Source organism: Balaenoptera acutorostrata, chromosome 13, assembly GCF_949987535.1.
Source record: "Balaenoptera acutorostrata chromosome 13, mBalAcu1.1, whole genome shotgun sequence".
NCBI classification, from domain to species: Eukaryota; Metazoa; Chordata; class Mammalia; order Artiodactyla; family Balaenopteridae; genus Balaenoptera; species Balaenoptera acutorostrata.
In genome coordinates, this window is record NC_080076.1 from 66,401,561 (window position 1) to 66,418,233 (window position 16,673).

General features: G+C 59.0%; 2 protein-coding genes and 1 long non-coding RNA gene across 8 annotated transcripts in view; 2 read left to right on the forward strand and 1 right to left on the reverse strand.

The window, feature by feature from the left end:
* The window catches only part of MED15 (mediator complex subunit 15), a 63,434-nt gene extending 58,578 nt beyond the window's left edge, over window positions 1-4,856 (forward strand). For all 5 annotated transcript variants that reach the window (XM_057526372.1, XM_057526374.1, XM_057526375.1 and 2 more), the window contains 9 exons: window positions 396-532; window positions 610-737; window positions 839-973; window positions 1,052-1,115; window positions 1,948-2,014; window positions 2,458-2,618; window positions 2,701-2,867; window positions 3,274-3,372; window positions 3,875-4,856. In XM_057526372.1, the coding sequence (XP_057382355.1) occupies window positions 396-532; window positions 610-737; window positions 839-973; window positions 1,052-1,115; window positions 1,948-2,014; window positions 2,458-2,618; window positions 2,701-2,867; window positions 3,274-3,372; window positions 3,875-4,011 (1,095 nt within the window). In that variant the 3' untranslated portion in view covers window positions 4,012-4,856. The remainder of the gene's footprint in view (window positions 1-395; window positions 533-609; window positions 738-838; window positions 974-1,051; window positions 1,116-1,947; window positions 2,015-2,457; window positions 2,619-2,700; window positions 2,868-3,273; window positions 3,373-3,874) is intronic.
* A 767-nt stretch (window positions 4,857-5,623) lies between these two features.
* LOC103018663 (coiled-coil domain-containing protein 74B) lies at window positions 5,624-10,234 on the reverse strand. Of its 2 annotated transcripts, none has more exons than XM_007196359.2 (8): window positions 9,982-10,234; window positions 9,335-9,379; window positions 8,300-8,359; window positions 7,255-7,417; window positions 6,246-6,432; window positions 6,093-6,172; window positions 5,943-6,014; window positions 5,624-5,843 (listed from the first exon to the last, which is right to left on the reverse strand). In XM_007196359.2, exons 1-8 carry the CDS (start codon window positions 10,232-10,234, stop codon window positions 5,705-5,707), a joined length of 999 nt encoding a protein of 332 aa, XP_007196421.2. In that variant the 3' UTR covers window positions 5,624-5,704. The 2 variants fall into 2 exon arrangements, with proteins under 2 accessions (XP_007196421.2, XP_057382360.1); XM_057526377.1 differs by having other exon boundaries at window positions 6,246-6,465.
* Window positions 10,235-14,452: 4,218 nt separating this feature from the next.
* On the forward strand, window positions 14,453-16,633 carry LOC130704677 (uncharacterized). Its single transcript, XR_009005133.1, has 3 exons — window positions 14,453-14,872; window positions 15,040-15,156; window positions 15,333-16,633. It is a non-coding gene; the product is annotated as an uncharacterized LOC130704677 (long non-coding RNA).
* Window positions 16,634-16,673: the final 40 nt, after the last annotated feature.

Genomic DNA, 16,673 nt, shown 5'->3' on the forward strand with positions numbered 1-16,673 from the left:
TGCTGTCAGAGCTGGGGCTGCCTGTGGCCTGAGGGGTCTTGTGGAGGTTTGCGGGGCGGTCCTGCCTGTCACAGAGCGCAGCCCTCACTGGCCTCCCGTGCCCACAGGCTCCCACACTCAGGAGGCAGGGACCTGGGGGTGTCCCGTCCCAGCCCAGAAGCCCCCGCCAGGAGCAGAGGGCCACCCAGCCCGGCCCTTCTGCCAGCGTCTTGGTCACTGTGTGCTTGCGTGGGCACCCATGGGTAGGAGCGTGTGCCCGTGTTTGTATTTGAGAGGTGGAGCATCAGAGGAAGACCAGGGTGTGTGGCGAGGCTGTGAGAGAGAAGGGGCTCGTGAGTGGGGAGCGGTGGGGGTGGCGTGGGGCGGGTGAGCAGGCTGAGCCCCTCCCCCTCCAGGTCAGCCAGAGCGGCCTCACCATGCTGTCGTCACCGTCGCCGGGCCAGCAGGTGCAGACCCCGCAGTCGATGCCCCCTCCCCCCCAGCCGTCCCCGCAGCCTGGCCCGCCCAGCTCACAGCCCAACTCCAACGTCAGGTAGGCCCGGCCCGTGCCCCTCCCCACTTGGCTTGCAGACCCAGGCTCATGGCCGTGCTCCCTTTTGCTCTGCACAGCTCCGGCCCTGCCCCGTCCCCCAGCAGCTTCCTGCCCAGCCCTTCGCCACAGCCCTCCCAGAGTCCGGTGACGGCGCGCACTCCGCAGAACTTCAGCGTCCCCTCCCCAGGACCTTTGAACACGCCTGGTAAGTCGGACCCGAGGCGGGCACAGTCTGGGGCCCTGCGAGGTGAGGGGCTGACGGCCCTTCGTGGGCTGGGGCCGTGCTCACTGGGCCATGTCCCGCAGTGAACCCCAGCTCCGTCATGAGCCCCGCGGGCTCGAGCCAGGCCGAGGAGCAGCAGTACCTGGACAAGCTGAAGCAGCTGTCCAAGTACATCGAGCCCCTGCGCCGTATGATCAACAAGATCGACAAGAACGAAGGTGGGGGCCGGGCGGGCGGGCCGGGGGCAGGGCCCGCAGACGTCCAGGCCCTTGTCTGAGTGCCTCCTTCTGCCCCAGACAGAAAAAAGGACCTGAGTAAGATGAAGAGCCTTCTGGACATCCTGACAGACCCCTCCAAGCGGTGAGCTTTGCCCCCAGGCCCATGGGGGGAGGATGGTGCTGCACCCACACCTCACAGAGGGTCCCCGGCTGCTTGGCTGGCCTACCCTGTGGCCCTCACAGCCCTGCCTTACTGGGCTGCTGGCCTTGACGGGCTTCAGTCTGACCTGCAGCCCTGCCCCTGACATGCTGGTGGCCTTGGGCAAGTGACTGTTTCTTAGTTACCCCGTCTGCAAAAGGGGCAGCTGAGCTCGCACGCGCTGGCTGTGGGAGGGAACTGGGACGGCGTCCGAGAAGCACTTGGAAGGCAGAGGACACGCACTCATGTCCTTTCCCTTGCCCACTGGCCGTGGGGCTGCTGAGCACCAGAGCTCAGCCAGCGCCACCTCCTGTGCGTGGACTGGCCTTGGGATTCCTGCCCTCTCCCCAGGCCTTGGCTCAGGCCAGGCTCCCCTTCCGGAACGTCCTCCCTGTTCTGCTCATCTGGGCAGAATGCTGGGCACTGAGGAGTGGGCCTGTTGGCAGTGGACGGCCCTCCAGGCCCTCACGGGGGTCATCGGGACCGGGGGCAGGGGCCTGGCCTCTGTCCTTCCCCTTGATCCATCACATGCGTGCCTTGTTCTGCCAGCCAGGACCAGCAGCTCCTGGGTGCGGGGCCATCTTGCCTTAGACTCTGGGTCTGGGAACAGCGGGTGGGCTGGCTGGGGTTCCTGGGGAGGGTTGTGGTGGCCCAGGCCTCAGGTCTCGCTCCATCCAGAGGAGGCCAGACGGTCAGTGGTTGGGATGAGAACGTGAGAGCTACCGGCTTCCCTGTCCTCCTACGTGGAGGGTCAGCCACATCTTCTCCCCTATAGGTGCCCTCTGAAAACGCTGCAGAAGTGTGAGATCGCCCTGGAGAAACTCAAGAACGACATGGCAGTGGTGCGTGGGGTGCCCTGGCCTGGTGGTATTGGTAGGGTCGCAGGCATCTCTGGGGAGGTCAGGGCTCACCCCACAGTGACTCGGAACCACGAGCTAGAAGGAGCCTGCAGTCAGAGGTGGGCAGGGGACCATGCCGCTCAGTCTGGGGACCCTGCCCAGGAGTCCTCTTCCAGGTCAGGTCTGCAGTGTGGGTGGGTGAAAACATGGGAGAAATCAGCCTCTGGGTGTGGGCCCATGGGTGCTTCCTTCCCCCACAGGTGTGAGGGTTCTCATGCCCAAGGCCAGGCCCAGGGGGAGTAGAGTGTGTCCAGGATCAGCCGTCCTTGTCTGCAGGGGTGGAGGTGGTGGGGGAGCCAGGAGGTCTGGCTGTGAGTGAGGATGAGGACCTGGGGTCTGGAAAACCTCCCCAAGAGTGGGCTGCTGACCCTGCTGTCCTGTCCCAGCCCACGCCCCCACCGCCCCCGGTGCCGCCAACCAAGCAGCAGTACCTGTGCCAGCCACTCCTGGACGCCGTCCTGGCCAATATCCGCTCACCTGTCTTCAACCATTCCTTGTACCGCACGTTCGTGCCTGCCATGACGGCCATACACGGCCCCCCCATCACGTGCGTACCGCCCAGGGCTCGGCGGGTGGCGGGTCCTGGGCCATGGCCTGGCCAGGGTGGTCAACACGGCTGCCTCCCCCAGGGCCCCGATGGTGTGCACCCGGAAGCGTAGGTTTGAAGAGGACGAACGGCAGAGCATCCCCAATGTGCTCCAGGGGGAGGTGGCCCGGCTAGACCCCAAGTTCCTGGTGAACTTGGACCCTTCTCACTGCAGTAACAACGGCACCGTCCACCTGATATGCAAGCTGGGTGAGTGCCGGCGGTGGGGCTGGATCAAGAACGAACCCTGACTGGCAGCCCCAGGCTCTGCCACTGCCCAGGACCACCTGCTCATCCCCCAGCCCCGGGCCCTCTCCGGAGCCTGCCTGCTGTCCTCCTTGGTCCCCACACGCTCCTGGCCCAGGACTCACACTGGGGGCTGGGCCCTGAGCCTGCACACTCTCACCTCTCCCCCATGTGCAGGGAAGCCCCCTCTCTCCTGTCCAGCTGCGACTCTGCTCACCTGAGGCCCTGGGGAGACAGGGAAGCCTGGGAGTCAGGGGCCTCGGCTCTGCAGCAGCCTCACCAGAACTTCTGGGGCCTGGAGGGTGCTGTTGGGGAGCAGGGCTATGAGGAGGGGCAAACCGGGTCACAGGTGCAGCCTTGTGTGTTGCAGATGACAAGGACCTCCCCAGCGTGCCACCGCTGGAGCTCAGCGTGCCTGCCGACTACCCTGCCCAGAGCCCGCTGTGGATTGACCGGCAGTGGCAATACGGTGGGTGACTGAGAGGACGGGCCACCAGGCTTTCCTCCACGTGCCCCCGCCCTGCTGAGGCCCGCCTCCTCCCCTTCCTCCTTGGTGGGCAGGAGCAGGTTGCCCCTCAGTCACATGGAAAGAGAAGTGTCTGACCCCATGGTGTCCCTGCAGCTCCGGGGCAGCCGTGTTCTGGGGATGAGGGGTGAGCAGGCCCAGCGGCTCCTGTGGGCCTCTTCAAGGCTGACCTGGGGGCACACATGGGAGCTTGGGCTCATGGGGACCCATCTGGGTGACAGGCCCAGAGGGAGCCTCGGTGATGGGAGACAGTCCCCCCGAGGCTCAGAGCTGGCATGTAGAGGACCAGGACAAGGGCCCCGAGGCCGTCCCTGAGGCTCCAGACCATTTTGTTCCAGCTCTCCACTGGCACGCGGGAGCTGGCACCCCCGGTCCCCGGGCTGGGTGGGGCGGGCCAGGGTCCTGGCAGAGAGCACAGCGCTCATGGCCCGCCGCTCTGCTGCAGACGCCAACCCCTTCCTGCAGTCGGTGCACCGGTGCATGACTTCGCGGCTGCTGCAGCTCCCTGACAAGCACTCGGTCACGGCCCTGCTCAACACCTGGGCCCAGAGCATCCACCAGGCCTGCCTCTCGGCCGCCTAGCCGCCACCGCCGCTGCATCTCCGGCTGCCTGCCCTCCAGGGACCGTGGGGCAGCCGGCAGCCTCGTCAGGGCCCCATGTTGGACATTTCTAGATGCTGGCTTCCTTAGAGAGCTTGGGCTTAGGTTAGCTTTCCTGCTTTTATCTTCTGCCTTGGGGACCCGCCAAACATTTCCCACACTTGGACAGGACTGGGACAGGCGGCTGGCTGCTTCCTCCAGGAGCCAGGCGTGCCCCCGGCCCTGTGCTCCTTGGGCTACTGTCCCCGCAGCCTCTGCAGGGCCTGTGTCCTTCCTCGGGGACTCAGGGTCCCATGTGAGCCTCTTGCGTGTGCGCCAGAAAACCCTTCTACCGTTTCCATAGGGGAACGTGCAGGACATAGGAAACCCTTAAAACATGCAGAATTCCCTGATCACGGTTTTGGGTTCAGATCGTGCCACCGTTGGCATGTGGGGCACGCCACAGGGAAGCTCCAGGATCCAGGGGCGCTGGCTGCAGCTCCAGGGAAGGTCTGTTTGTGGCTGTGGGTCCCCGGCCACCGGCTGGGCCTCATACCTCATGATCCTTCTCATTCTAGCCCTGGGAGTCTGCTCAGCACTGTGGAGGCACCTGGGGAGCAGGGGCGTCTGGGTGGATCTTGTTCCTGGCGCTGTGCCCACTGGTTAGGCACTTAGGCCCACTCGGGTTAGGATGTTGTCCTCGGGACCCAGCGTCTTAAGAACGCTTCAAACAGATGAGGGCTTCTGACGGGGCGCCAGCCGGCCCTCTGGCGATGAGAGGTTCCCCCCTTTTGTATGTGCGTTACCGTGTCTTCTGTGGTTCTTATAATAAATTTATTATTCCTGTGTTTGTCATGAATTTGTCACTGTGTCCCCCCTCTCTGCAAGTCAGGGGCCCTCCGTCCAGTGAGGGGCACTGTCGGGGCTGAGCCAGGTCCCCCACCTCGGGGATGGCCACCGATGCCCAGACGTGCCTGTCCTGGTTCACCCCCAGGTTCCCTGCTCCCCAAAGCGGAAGCGGCAGAGATCGGCACTGAGGACATGGCCGGTTGGGCCAGGAGGACTGTCCTGCCAGGCAAGGGTCTGCGCTGAAGCTGTTGTTCTGGCGATTGAGGGGGTGGTGTGAGGCCATTGCAGGGTGGGGCCCAGTGTACAGGAGAGGACCTTCTCCCGTGGCCATGGCTCTAGCCATCCATGGAGGAAGGCAGGCTGGGTGGGGCTGCTCACTAGCTGTGTTCGTCAGTGGACACAGGACAGTGTCTTGCCCACGTGCCAGGAAGGCAGCCCCCTGCACTCCAGGAAGAGTGTGCAGGCTGTCCCAGAGCTTGTTTTCTTCCAGGGCAGCCGCAAGGCCCTAGCAAGCAGGGTGACTGCCCAGCAGGCCCCGCCCATGGCAGGGAGCAGAGCTAGGGGCGCTCAGGGCAGCAGTGCCTGATGGCCAGTGAGGAACAAGACTCACAACAGGGAGAAACGAGCTTTATTTCCAGTCTTCGACAGGTAGGCTCATGCTTATTTCATAACGCACACGTGTGTGTAAGTGCAGAAATACCGAGCAAAGAAATAAACAGTTCCTCAGCCCTGAGACCACGTACTTTATTTGCTGTGGGTTTGGCTAGTCTGGAAGTTAGACTGGCATAAATGTACTAGGATTCTTTGGAAGTGCTACCTAGAGGGTGAGCGGTCGTGGGCCTGGCACTCAGAGCACCGAGTAGTGCAGCCGCCGGCTCTGCACTGCCTGCAGCCATCTCTGCCGCTCGGCGAAGTTGCTCTTGAGGCTCTGCTTCAGTGCGGGCAGGACGGCGCACTCCGCCACGGGCGCCCGGCTCAGAATCAGGCTGGGGGGTGGGGGTGGGGGGGGTCACTGCGGACGCCCTCCCCGGCCCTGTGGCCCCTGGGCTCAGAGGCTGCCCACCTCCCGTGCCAGTAAGACTCACCATTTCTTAGAGACGCCCTTGATGGCGACCTTGGGGAGCTGCGTGGCCCCCGGGTGCAGAGCCTCCTGGTCCCTGGGGAGGGGTGAGTCAGCCGTGAGCCCCAGACAAGCAGGCCCCGTTGTGACCCAGTGGGCCGCGTGGGGCACTTACTTCGGAGAACCGGGCCCGGCCTCCTCGGGGGCAGCTCTGGGTCTCTGGCTCCCTTCTAGGAGGGACTTGAGGTGCTGCAGCTGGAAGGCAGGGAGAAGAGGTACGGTGGGTGGGGCTGCGGGGGCCCTGGGGCGCCCCGCAGCCGAGCCTCACCTCTTGGGCCTGCAGGAGGTTGGCATTCCACAGCTGGCGGATGACCACTTCGCACTGCTGGAGTGTGGCGGGCTTACACAGGTGCGGGGGCAGCCTCATCGAGGGGGGCGCCCCTGGCACCTGCTTGCCCTTGTGCAGGCTGCCGGCCACCGAGGTGGCTGCTGGATTAGAGCTCTCCACTTTGTCTCTGAAACAGCCATTAGAGCAGACCGGAGGCAGCCTGCCGGAGGTGATCTCTCACACCCCCTCTCGGGGCAGCACCTGCTCCAGCGTGAGGAAGAGGATCGTCTCCAAGGCCTCCTGGGGGCCTGGCTCCCTTCCGCCTACCAGGGTGCTCCAGGCACCAGGTGGCGGGGGTGGGTCTCTGGGGCCAGCCATGACTCGGGCCCATCACTTCCTCCCCCCTCAAGGTACACTGGAGAGTCAGATGTGGTTTGAGCTGCCTGGCTGCCCTCGGTCCTGACCACAAACCCAGGGTGCCGGTGGAGGGGGGAGCCTAAAGACTGCAGAGAAGCAGGAGCCTGGCCTGCTGGTGGCACTACCCAGGGGACAACAGGGTCCCCTCTTCGGATGCAAAGTCCAGGCTCACTGCTGCTTCCCAGGAAGTCCCAGGAACTCGGGTGTCACTGGGGACTGATTCTGCTCTGGTCTGCTGGCCCTGTGCCTTCCAGAGGCCAGCACAGCTCCCAGGGTGGAGCCCAAACCTGACTCGGGGTTCTCTTGGCGAAAAGCAAGCTAATGTGGAGGCCAAGTTACTTTGCTTCTGTGCTTTGAGAGAATGCTTTAGGGGCTGCTGCTGGCCCCTCTTGCGGGCTCAGGTCAGCGCAGGGACCGTGCAGGACCCCCAGGGGAGGGGAGAAGGCAGGGTCCACCAGATGGGCGAGCCTGGCTTTCACGAACTTGCTTCCCTCTGGAGACCTGCCCGTTTGTAAGGGCAAAGCAATTGGCTGGTTCCAGGGTGTGAACCTGCTGAATGCAACCGTGTCCCGTGGGGCTCACGGAGCCTTACTTGGCCAGCCGCTGTGCCCTGAGGGCTTTGTCCACCCTGCTGCTGTGAAGCAGGGCAGCAACCAAGGGCTCCTCCTCCAGGTCCAACTTCTGGGGAACGTCAGCTTTCGAGTCTTGCTTCTTAGAGGAGGTGGGCTGGGGCCTGGCCTTGCCTTGCGAGTTGGCTGCGGGTCAGACCCAGACAGGGCCAGTCACTGGGTGTCGGTCGGCTATATGCACCCAAGGGGCCCTGCCCCTGCATCAGTTTCCTCTTTGTAAAGGGGAGATGGTAATGGCCTCCCTCCGAGGGCCACTGGGAGGCACAGATGCGGGAGTAGGGTGAAGCCTGTGGGTGCCTGAATGTTCTGAAGCAGACGCAGTGGTGGAGGTGGCTCCCCGAGCAGCCGAAGTGGGGAGAGCCCCACACACCCTGTGAGGCAGTCTCCTCACGGGCCTCAGTAAAGGCTGGGGTGGGGTAGCCAGCAGCTGTTTCCTGACTCTGAACCCCATTTCGGGCAAAATGAAATGGGAGGAAAGGTCTGGGCCCAGCCTGCGCAGGTCTGCTCTCCCAGGACGAGGCCCCTCACTCAGTAAAGATGCCACAAATCCAGGCTCTGTAGGAGGGCCAGCCCACCCGCGTCCTGTCTGCTCTGAGGGACACAGTGAGCAGCAGTGAAGACCACTCGGGGCTCCTCTGTCACACGCTGTGCCTGACTCATGCCCCACACTGACCATCTTGCCTTGGCAGCCAAGCCTGTCCTGCTTTTGTGGCCTGTCCTCAGGCCTCCCTCCAGCCGACCCACTAACCTGTCCCCTGGCCTCAGCTCCCTCCTGGAGGTTTCAGCTCACAGGGCACCTGGGGACCCTCTTTGGTCCCTCAGCTACCTCTTAACCCCCAAGTCTATGGGGACTGGCAGAGGCGCTCCCCCAAGGTCTGCCCCACAGAGGACCACCGTGGGCTTTCAGCATTCGGCTCAGTGCCCCACTCGCCATTTCAGGCCCCGGGGGCCCCGAGGTCTGTACCTGCTCTTCCCCGACCCTGAGCACAGAGGTGCTCGTGTGCTCACCTGACACCACTGTATTCGAGATGGACTTGTTGGACTGAAAGCTGGAACTGGAGATGCTGCCTGTGGGGGCCGCTTGGGGTCAGCAGAAGGTGGCAGCAGCGAGGCTCCCATCCCTGCAGGTCCCAGCGCTTCTGCATGGCTGCCGTGGCCGAAGGGCCAGGCCCACCTGTGCCCGCCTCCTGGCTCTGCAGGTCCCAGCCCTCCCCCAAACTCTGGTGAGGCAGCCCCAGACCCCTCCAGTGCCAGAGGGAGCCAGGGCCACGGGGCTGGGGATGGAAGAAGCAGTGGGACCTGAATGGGAGCACGCCCTCTCTCGAGGTCCCATCGGGGACCCCTGACACTACGTGCCCACATCAGCTCGCTGAAGCTGTGCCGCCCCACTGGAGAAGGGCCCCCACCACCCCATCCTCTGTGTATCTTCCAGGAAGAGAGCCCTGGGCACACCCCAGACTGGGGCATTCCAGGCGGGCACCACTCACCACTCAGACCACCTCCCGATGGCAGACCTGGTCCCAAAAGTAAGAGGGGAGGGGAGCCCAAGACTCGACCTAGTCATCCCCAGGCTGGGCTAGGGGACAGTCAAGGTGAGTGGGCCACAGGTGAGGACATGCCCCCGTGGTTGCTGTGGAGATGATAGGGAGGACCCTGGAAGGAGTGTGCCCAGAGCTTCCTGCCCCAAAGCCAAAGGGACCAGGGGTTGGGGCTGGGGCTGTGCCGGGGAAGCCTGGGGCAGCACTCCAAGTGAAAGCGCACCAGGATAGTGAGGCCAGGGCTGGGGAGGGGGGAACCTGGGCACCCCCCCGCCCCCCAGCTGCTCTGTCCACTGCCCCTGCTGCACAGAACTCAGGCTTTGGGGGTCCCCAAGAGTGGCACTTGCTGTGCTTGGGTGCATGAAGTCACCCAGACCATGGCTGGGAGCGGTCTGTCTGTCCAGGCCCCCTCCCCACTGGGATAATTTGCATGGGCATAAGCAGTCTGGGGGGCCTGCTCTTGAGGGCAGTAGCTTCCCATCAGGCACCTGTGGGCCTGTCTTACCTTTCTTCTGCGGCTTCTGATTCATGATTAGCTTGTAGTGGAGATCTGAAAACAAGCACGGGCTCTCCTCGTGGCTACTCTGAGAAAAGCAGCTTCGGTTCCCCTGCCCATTCCTCCCTGCTGAGCCCCGAAAGACCCTGCCCCACGGACCAAGCCTTTGCCTTGGCACCCTCGGGTCGGTGATGCCTCTGGCTGCTCTCTGAGCCAGAGCCCTGTGTGAGAGCCTCCCCTGGAGCCCATTCCTCCATCGGTGACGTCTACAGAGCAGTCTCTGCCATGCGGGGCCTGGGCTCCAGGGGCACAGAGGCGAGTCAGGATGACCCAGGTGTCAGGGATCGTTCTGGGGCCCCGGATCTGGGTGTGCTTAGTTTGTGAAAATTCATTGAGCTATATACGTGTACTTTGGGGGTGTGTTTCACTTCTACAAAAGTTTTTCAAAGGAGGCCGCCTGACCCTGCCTGGAGAGGAGAGGCGGGCCGGGTTACCTTCGGGAGTGGCGCGGCCAGACCCGCCCTACGCAGTTGGCTTTGGTCCTGGGGCGGGGAGCCGAGCCCCGAGTGGCCGAGGTGGGGCTTGCGGCCCTGCGTCCTCCCTCAGCCTGCGTGCGCCGTCTGGGCATGGAAGGCCCGGCCCGCCTCCCGCCTCACCCTTGTTCTCTCGCTTCAGGTGCTCGATCTCCTCGTGAAGCTTGACCAGCGTCTCCGAGTGCTGCTGCTGCAGGAACTGCAGCCTCTTTTCCAGGTCCAGCGCCCGCTTCTGCGCCTCGCTGAGCCCGACCGGCGCGCCGTGCTGCCCGGGGTACGGAGGGACCGCGGGCAGGCGCGGGCGCGACGCGCTCCGGGAGCCCGGGATCCCCGAGCTGGGGGGCCGCAGCCCGGCCGCACACGCCGCCGCGCTCATGTAGCCGCCTCCGCCGCGGATGCACGCCCACTCGGTGGCCCGCGGTGGCCCGGCTACCGAGGCTCAGCTCGGCGTCGCCATGGAAACGGGCGCGCTCCCAAGGGGTCTTGCGTGCTACGGGGCGGGGCCTGGGCGGGGCTGTTTAGTGGGCGGGGCTTGGGCGCCGGGGCAGGGCGGAGCGCCTGAGGGACGAGGCTTGCGTACCCGGGACTAGGTGTGCGGCGAGGGCGGGGCTTGGGTGCCTGGGGGCGGGGCTACGGCGGGGCGGGGCCTGGGTGATACACCTGACTTAATTGGATGGCATCCTCTGACTTAAACCACAGAGAATCGTCCCCCTTTACTGGTCTTAATATTTAGTTTTGTTCACTGCTTGTGGGTTTTTTTGACTTTTTATAATATTTTTTGATGTGGACCATTTTTAAAGTCTTTGTTGAATTTGTTACAATATTGTCTCTGTTTTATGTTTTTTGGGTTTTTGGCCCGAGGCATGTGGGCTTTTAGCTCCCCAACCAGGGATTGAACCCGCACCCCCCGCATTGGAAGGCGAAGTCTTAACCGCTAGACTGCCAGGAAAGTCCCGCTGGTTGTGTTTTAATAGTTCACTTTTTGAATAGATGATACGATTACAGGATGATACGACTTTAGATGGTAAGATTTTGATTCAAAAATCAAAAGGTAGTATTTCCACTTCCAATAATCGCAGAACCCTCGTGATTTATGAAATGTGGACAAAATACATGAAACAGCTGTCTGAAAGCACTGGAGAAGAGCAAAAAACAGGCGGAAACTGGAGGAAGGCAGCTCTTGAAAGAGAGCTGTTTTCTCCTGAGGGCTCCTGATCAGCCAGACCCGAACAGGAAGCCACAGCCTTATCGGCTGGAGAGGGCGAAGGATGCGAACTGAGGGGCGCTGGGAAGTTTGGGGCTATAAAACCCCCTTCAAGTATGTGGCTGGCTTGAAATGCACATGTAGGGGTAAGATTCCAAAGGTCCCAGGGCAAGACAGAGCTGGAGGCCGAAATGGCTAAACTCCAGGGGAGATTGAGTTCGGAAACTGACAGAGAAGCTTGGTAAACGCCTCAGTTTTCCATTTAAACCCCAAAAGGGCCACAGCTTGGGAATAAAGACTGTGTTCTAGAAATAAGGGATTTGCACTAAGACTAAGGAAAAAATCAAAATACATTTGCCCTAATAAAACTTAAAGCCCAGTCTCCACAAGTCCATGGCGATCTTCCCATAATTCAACTGCCTAGAGAACATAATTCAACACTCTTCAGAGAATGATAACAGAACCCAGAGTCTCAATGACACATCATCCGCAAGGTCTGAATTACACTAGTAAGTACCAGACATGCAGAGAAACAGACAAATGTGATGGAGTCAAGGACAGAAGTATATCCTCCTTGGTAGAAATGATTCAAACAATGCAGATAAATCCAAGTCCACCCTGCCCCCTGTCACGAGTGAGGCATGGCCACTGCCTGATCCTTCTCTGTGTTTACATACTTACAGGTAGGACTCATTTGTCTGCAGTGGCCTTCAACTGTTTCTGTGTAATGGGATCATGACAGACGTATTGCTTTGCAACTTGGTTTATGTTTTTGTTTTTGTTTTTTTAAAATTAATTTTTGGCTCCTTTGGGTCTTTGGTGCTGCACTCAAGCTTTCTCTAGTTGTGGCGAGCGGGGGCTACTCTTCGTTGTGGTGCGCGGGATTCTCATTGCAGTGGCTTCTCTTGTTGCGGAGCCCGGGCTCTAGGCGCGCGGGCTTCAGTAGTTGTGGCACACAGGCTCAGTAGTTGTGGCTCGCGGGCTCTAGAGTCCAGGCTCAGTAGTTGTGGCACATGGGCTTTGTCGTTCCGCGGCATGTGGGATCTTCCCAGATCAGGGATTGAACCCGTGTCCCCTGCATTAGCAGGCGGATTCTTAACCACTTTGCCACCAGGGAAGTCCCTGGTTTATGTTTTAACAGCAGGTCTTAGAGAACATTCCAGGGAGTTCATGAGTTCCTGCCTTTGTTTTTTATTTTTTATTTTATTTTTTTTAGCATTTTATTTTATTTTTTTTTTTGAATTTTACTTTTTTTTTTATACAGCAGATTCTTATTAGTCATCAATTTAATGCACATCAGTGTATACATGTCAGTCCCAATTGCCCAATTCATCGCACCCCCCACCCCCACCCCCCCGCCACTTTCCCCCCTTGGTGTGCATACGTTTGTTCTCTACATCTGTGTCTCAATTTCTACCCTGCAAACCGGTTCATCTGTACCATTTTTCTAGGTTCCACATATATGCATTAATATACGATATTTGTTTTTCTCTTTCTGACTTACTTCACTCTGTACAACAGTCCCTAGATCCATCCACGTCTCAACAAATGACCCAATTTTGTTCCTTTTTATGGCTGAGTAATATTCCATTGTATATATGTACCACATCTGCTTTATCCATTCATCTGTCGATGGGCATTTAGGTTGCTTCCATGACCTGCCTGCCTTTGTTTTTTATTGCTACACAGTATTCTCTGGGCTCATCCTATTTTTGCTCTCCTGGGCCATCCTAACCCTCCAGGGCAAAGTCAAGGACAGGCTGACTGTTCCGGTGACAGTAAGGGCCAGGTGTGCAGTCCCAGAGGAGGCTCATGCTGCTGCACCAATTGTCAGCACCATAAGATGAGCTTCAATTAACAGGGAGAAAACGTTTTCACCTACTGACTCTCAGGGGGAATATTTTTAGAATTGGAATTACCTGCTGGTTTAAGTAAACAAGTGTCACATGGGAAATGATGACCATCTTTTCAGCCACAGCTGAGGGCTGCGATGTGGCTCCCTCCACTCCTTTGCAGTCACATAAGAGCCTAGAGTTCCTGTGCATTATCTCGTTTCATCCTTGAAATAAATTCGTCAAGGCAAGTGTTATTACATTTCCAATTTATGAACAGGGAAAGCAATGTGCAGAAAAGGGTTTTAAAAAATGTAATATGATGGGAAAACATGTATATTGTTGTACATATTTTAATTTCTCTGAATTTTTGTCACTTGCACTTTTGGTGTCATATCTGAAAAACCATTGAGTACTTCACAGTTATGAATATTTACTCCTGCGTTTTCTCTTGACAGTTCTAGTTTTAGCCCTTTCTTATATGTCCGTCTATGATCTGAATGTTGGACAGGTCCCTTCAACGCAGTGACCACGCATTTCCTTATTGATTTTTGTTCAACGTTAGACTGAAGAGCCCCTTTTCCTATCCTAATCCTTTTCTGCTCATGTACAAATTAATTTATCCAATAGTTCATATTTTGATTCCTGAGATGTTAGGAGCTGGATGTGTATCTAATAGGTAAAATAAGTTATTTATTGGGCAGCTACTATGTGCTTGCTCAGTGCTGGAGAGAAAAAGTACAATACTTGTCCACAAGGAGCAAACATACACATCGGAGAATCAGTCACAAGTATTTATTTATTCAGCATCTTGAAGTGCCTAGCATCACACAAGTGACAAGAAATATCTCTTTGCTTTTATTTGTGGACCAGTGGGGGTGAGTACAGAGGGGGCCCTTAGTCCAGCCTGGGAGGTGGAGGGAGGGGGGACTGGGGGGGGGTGCGGAGGTCCCCTGGTGGGGAGGGAGGGGGTGCAGACCCTCAGAGACCACCTGAGAGCCCAGCAGAAGCCCCTGGCCTCCTGGAAGGGGAGGTCAGAGGCCACTTCCGGGTGGTGGGGCCAGCTGAGTCAGCAGCTCCCTCTTGACTGGCTGCCCCAAGCTCGGGTCTTGTTGGAGGAGATTTCAGATACACAAACCCCAAGCTTTCCGGAGTACATTCTGTAGGACACAGACGCTTGGATGTTACTGGATCCCTCGTGGGAAACAGGTCATGAAGGACAGTGAGTCCAGCATGGGCTGCGGGGCTGGGGGGTGCCGCCAGGAGGCCAGAGCCGGGGGCTCTGAGAGGCAACCGGGTTTGACCCTTTGGCAGCGGTTGGGGTGGTGGCCAGGGGGTGAAAGTCGGGGTGTGGGGGGAGTTGAGGGGGTGGGCAGTTGGCATAAACCACCGGAGGCTTTGGTGAGGGGAGGGGAAACACGGAGAGAACCCCCATCTTCAGCCTGACCTCCGGGAGCCGGGCCAGCAGCCTCTCCTCGGGTGTGTCCCCCCTGGTTGTGCCCCATCCCCCAGCACCATCCCTGCAGCTGAGAGCACCCCCCCCCCCTTTCCACTGCTGCAGCTCTGAAACCAAGGGCCCTGAGGACTGGCATCAACTAGATCCACTCCACCTATGATCTGCCTTCTCCCATCAAGTTCACTTCAATTTTTTAACAACAGCGGCTTTTTTTTTTTTAATTTATTTAATTAATTTATTTTTTTGGCTCTGTTGTGTCTTCGTTGCTGTGTGCGGGCTTTCTCTAGTTGCAGCATCGCTTGAATTGTTTTTATGAAAACTTGCGTATCCTCTGAGTGGCATGGAGCCTAAACGGTAAGACGTTTGCCTGAGTTGTTGCTTCAGGAACTTGGCATCAGCTGTGTCCAGTTCTAGCTGAGCTGGTGAGTGGTTAGGACCACCGACCCTCCAACTGAAACCGAGCACTGGGCTCATGTGCCTGCGGGCAGAAAGTCAACCTCTGACGGCAGGCTTTGCAGCAAAGTAAGGATGTTGTTTGCAGGGTGCTGAGCAAGGGAGTTGGGGGGCAGGCCTCAGACCCACTGCACCGTGGCCTCTTAGTGGTTTTTAAAGGGGAAGAATAGAGGGGCTGGGGTTCATCACCTTAATCGTCTGTGACCTGGGGGTCTCTGTCTCTGTAACCTGTACAGGCCATCTTGCCCTGGAAGATGACTCAGAATGGCACGTGAACATGATGCTTATTGGGAAGCTGAGGCTCCAGGCACCTGACCTGCATTGCTCCTTATTGATGAGGCAAACGTGACCATGTAGGTGCAGCCGGGAAGGAAGGGAACCAGAATTTAATTGTAAACTAGTCATGGGACTTAGTTTCCACCTGTGCCGTCAGGCCAGGCACTGCCCCTCAGAACCTGTGTCCCTCACAGAACGGCTGCCTCACCATTTTCTTATTTCCAATCACCTTTCCCCACCTCCTGTGCCTCAGCCTCATCCCGTAAATACCCGTCCTTGGCCCTTGGGTAGGCGGCCTCTTTTCTCTGCTGTGAACCTCGGCGTCTCGGCATCTGGCTCAGTGACACTTCTGCCTCTGCTCCATCCATGCCTTTCTCTACTCTGCAGCTAGAGCCCCGCAAACTAACTCGGGGTCATCGTGAAGGTAGGGTCCCCGTCGCCCTCACCGGCTCAGCTCCCTGGGCGCAAGCCACTGAGCACCATGGGCCCCAAACCACCCTCCCCAAAACCAGGCCCCAGGCCCAACCACTGGCACCCTGGCCCCTCCTTTTTTTTTTTTTTTTTTTGGCTGCATTGAGTCTTCGTTGCTGCGCACGGGCTTTCTGTAGTTGCAGCGAGCGGGGGCTACTCATCGCGGTGCGTGGGCTTCTCTTGTTGCGGAGCACGGGCCCTAGGCGCACTGGTTTCAGTAGCTGTGGCTTGCGAGCTCTAGAGCACAGGCTCAGTAGTTGTGGCGCACGGGCTTAGTTGCTCCACAGCATGTGGGATCTTCCTGGACCAGGGCTCGAACCTGTGTCCCCTGCATTGGCAGGCGGATTCTTAACCAGTGCACCACCAGGGAAGTCTGCTGGCCCCTCCTTGACCTTAGTGTCTGCTTCGATCTTTGACTTCTGGACTCTGCACCATGAGGTCCCCCATGTGTCCCAGCACAGCTGAGGGTGGCATGCAGTAGGTGGCTGTCCTGTGGTTAATGGGTGTGTAGGTGAAGTGAGGCTTGGGGGCGAGCAGAACCCTGGAGAGATTGTGGGGGGGCAGGTCCCACCCTCACAGGCAGGCGGATGTCCATCAGGGGAGGCTGAGAAGAGGCGTCGTCAGGGACTGGTGCCATGGATGGCGGACCCCAGACCATCATCTCACAAAGTTTGTTAACAAAAGCCAATAATCTATCAATGTGAACTTGTAGAAACTCTGTCTTACTTCCTATTTCCATAGAATTTGACCGAAGCAGTTGCCTGGCCCAGGGAAAGGGGGGACATTTAACACTCGGGCTAGGCCATGTGGGTTGGTGAGCGCATTTCGGTTCCCCGGTCACACGCAACCCTGCAGAAGCCACAGAAAGTGCAACACGGGTCCCAACATCCTAGCTCTTAGTATGAAGGCCATGTCTGCCCCACCGAGTCGCAGGCAGTGTTCTCGCAGCTCAGACCTGCCAGTGGCTGCCCTGTCCCGTCACAGCCACGTCTGTGTTTGCATCTGCCCAAGGGAATCCCATGGTGAGGGACGCCGGGTGCCCAGCGGCATCTCCGCAGCCCCTGAGTGTGCAGAGGACCCCATGTAGGAGGCCACCCTGGGGGCGGGGCCAGGCACCACAAGA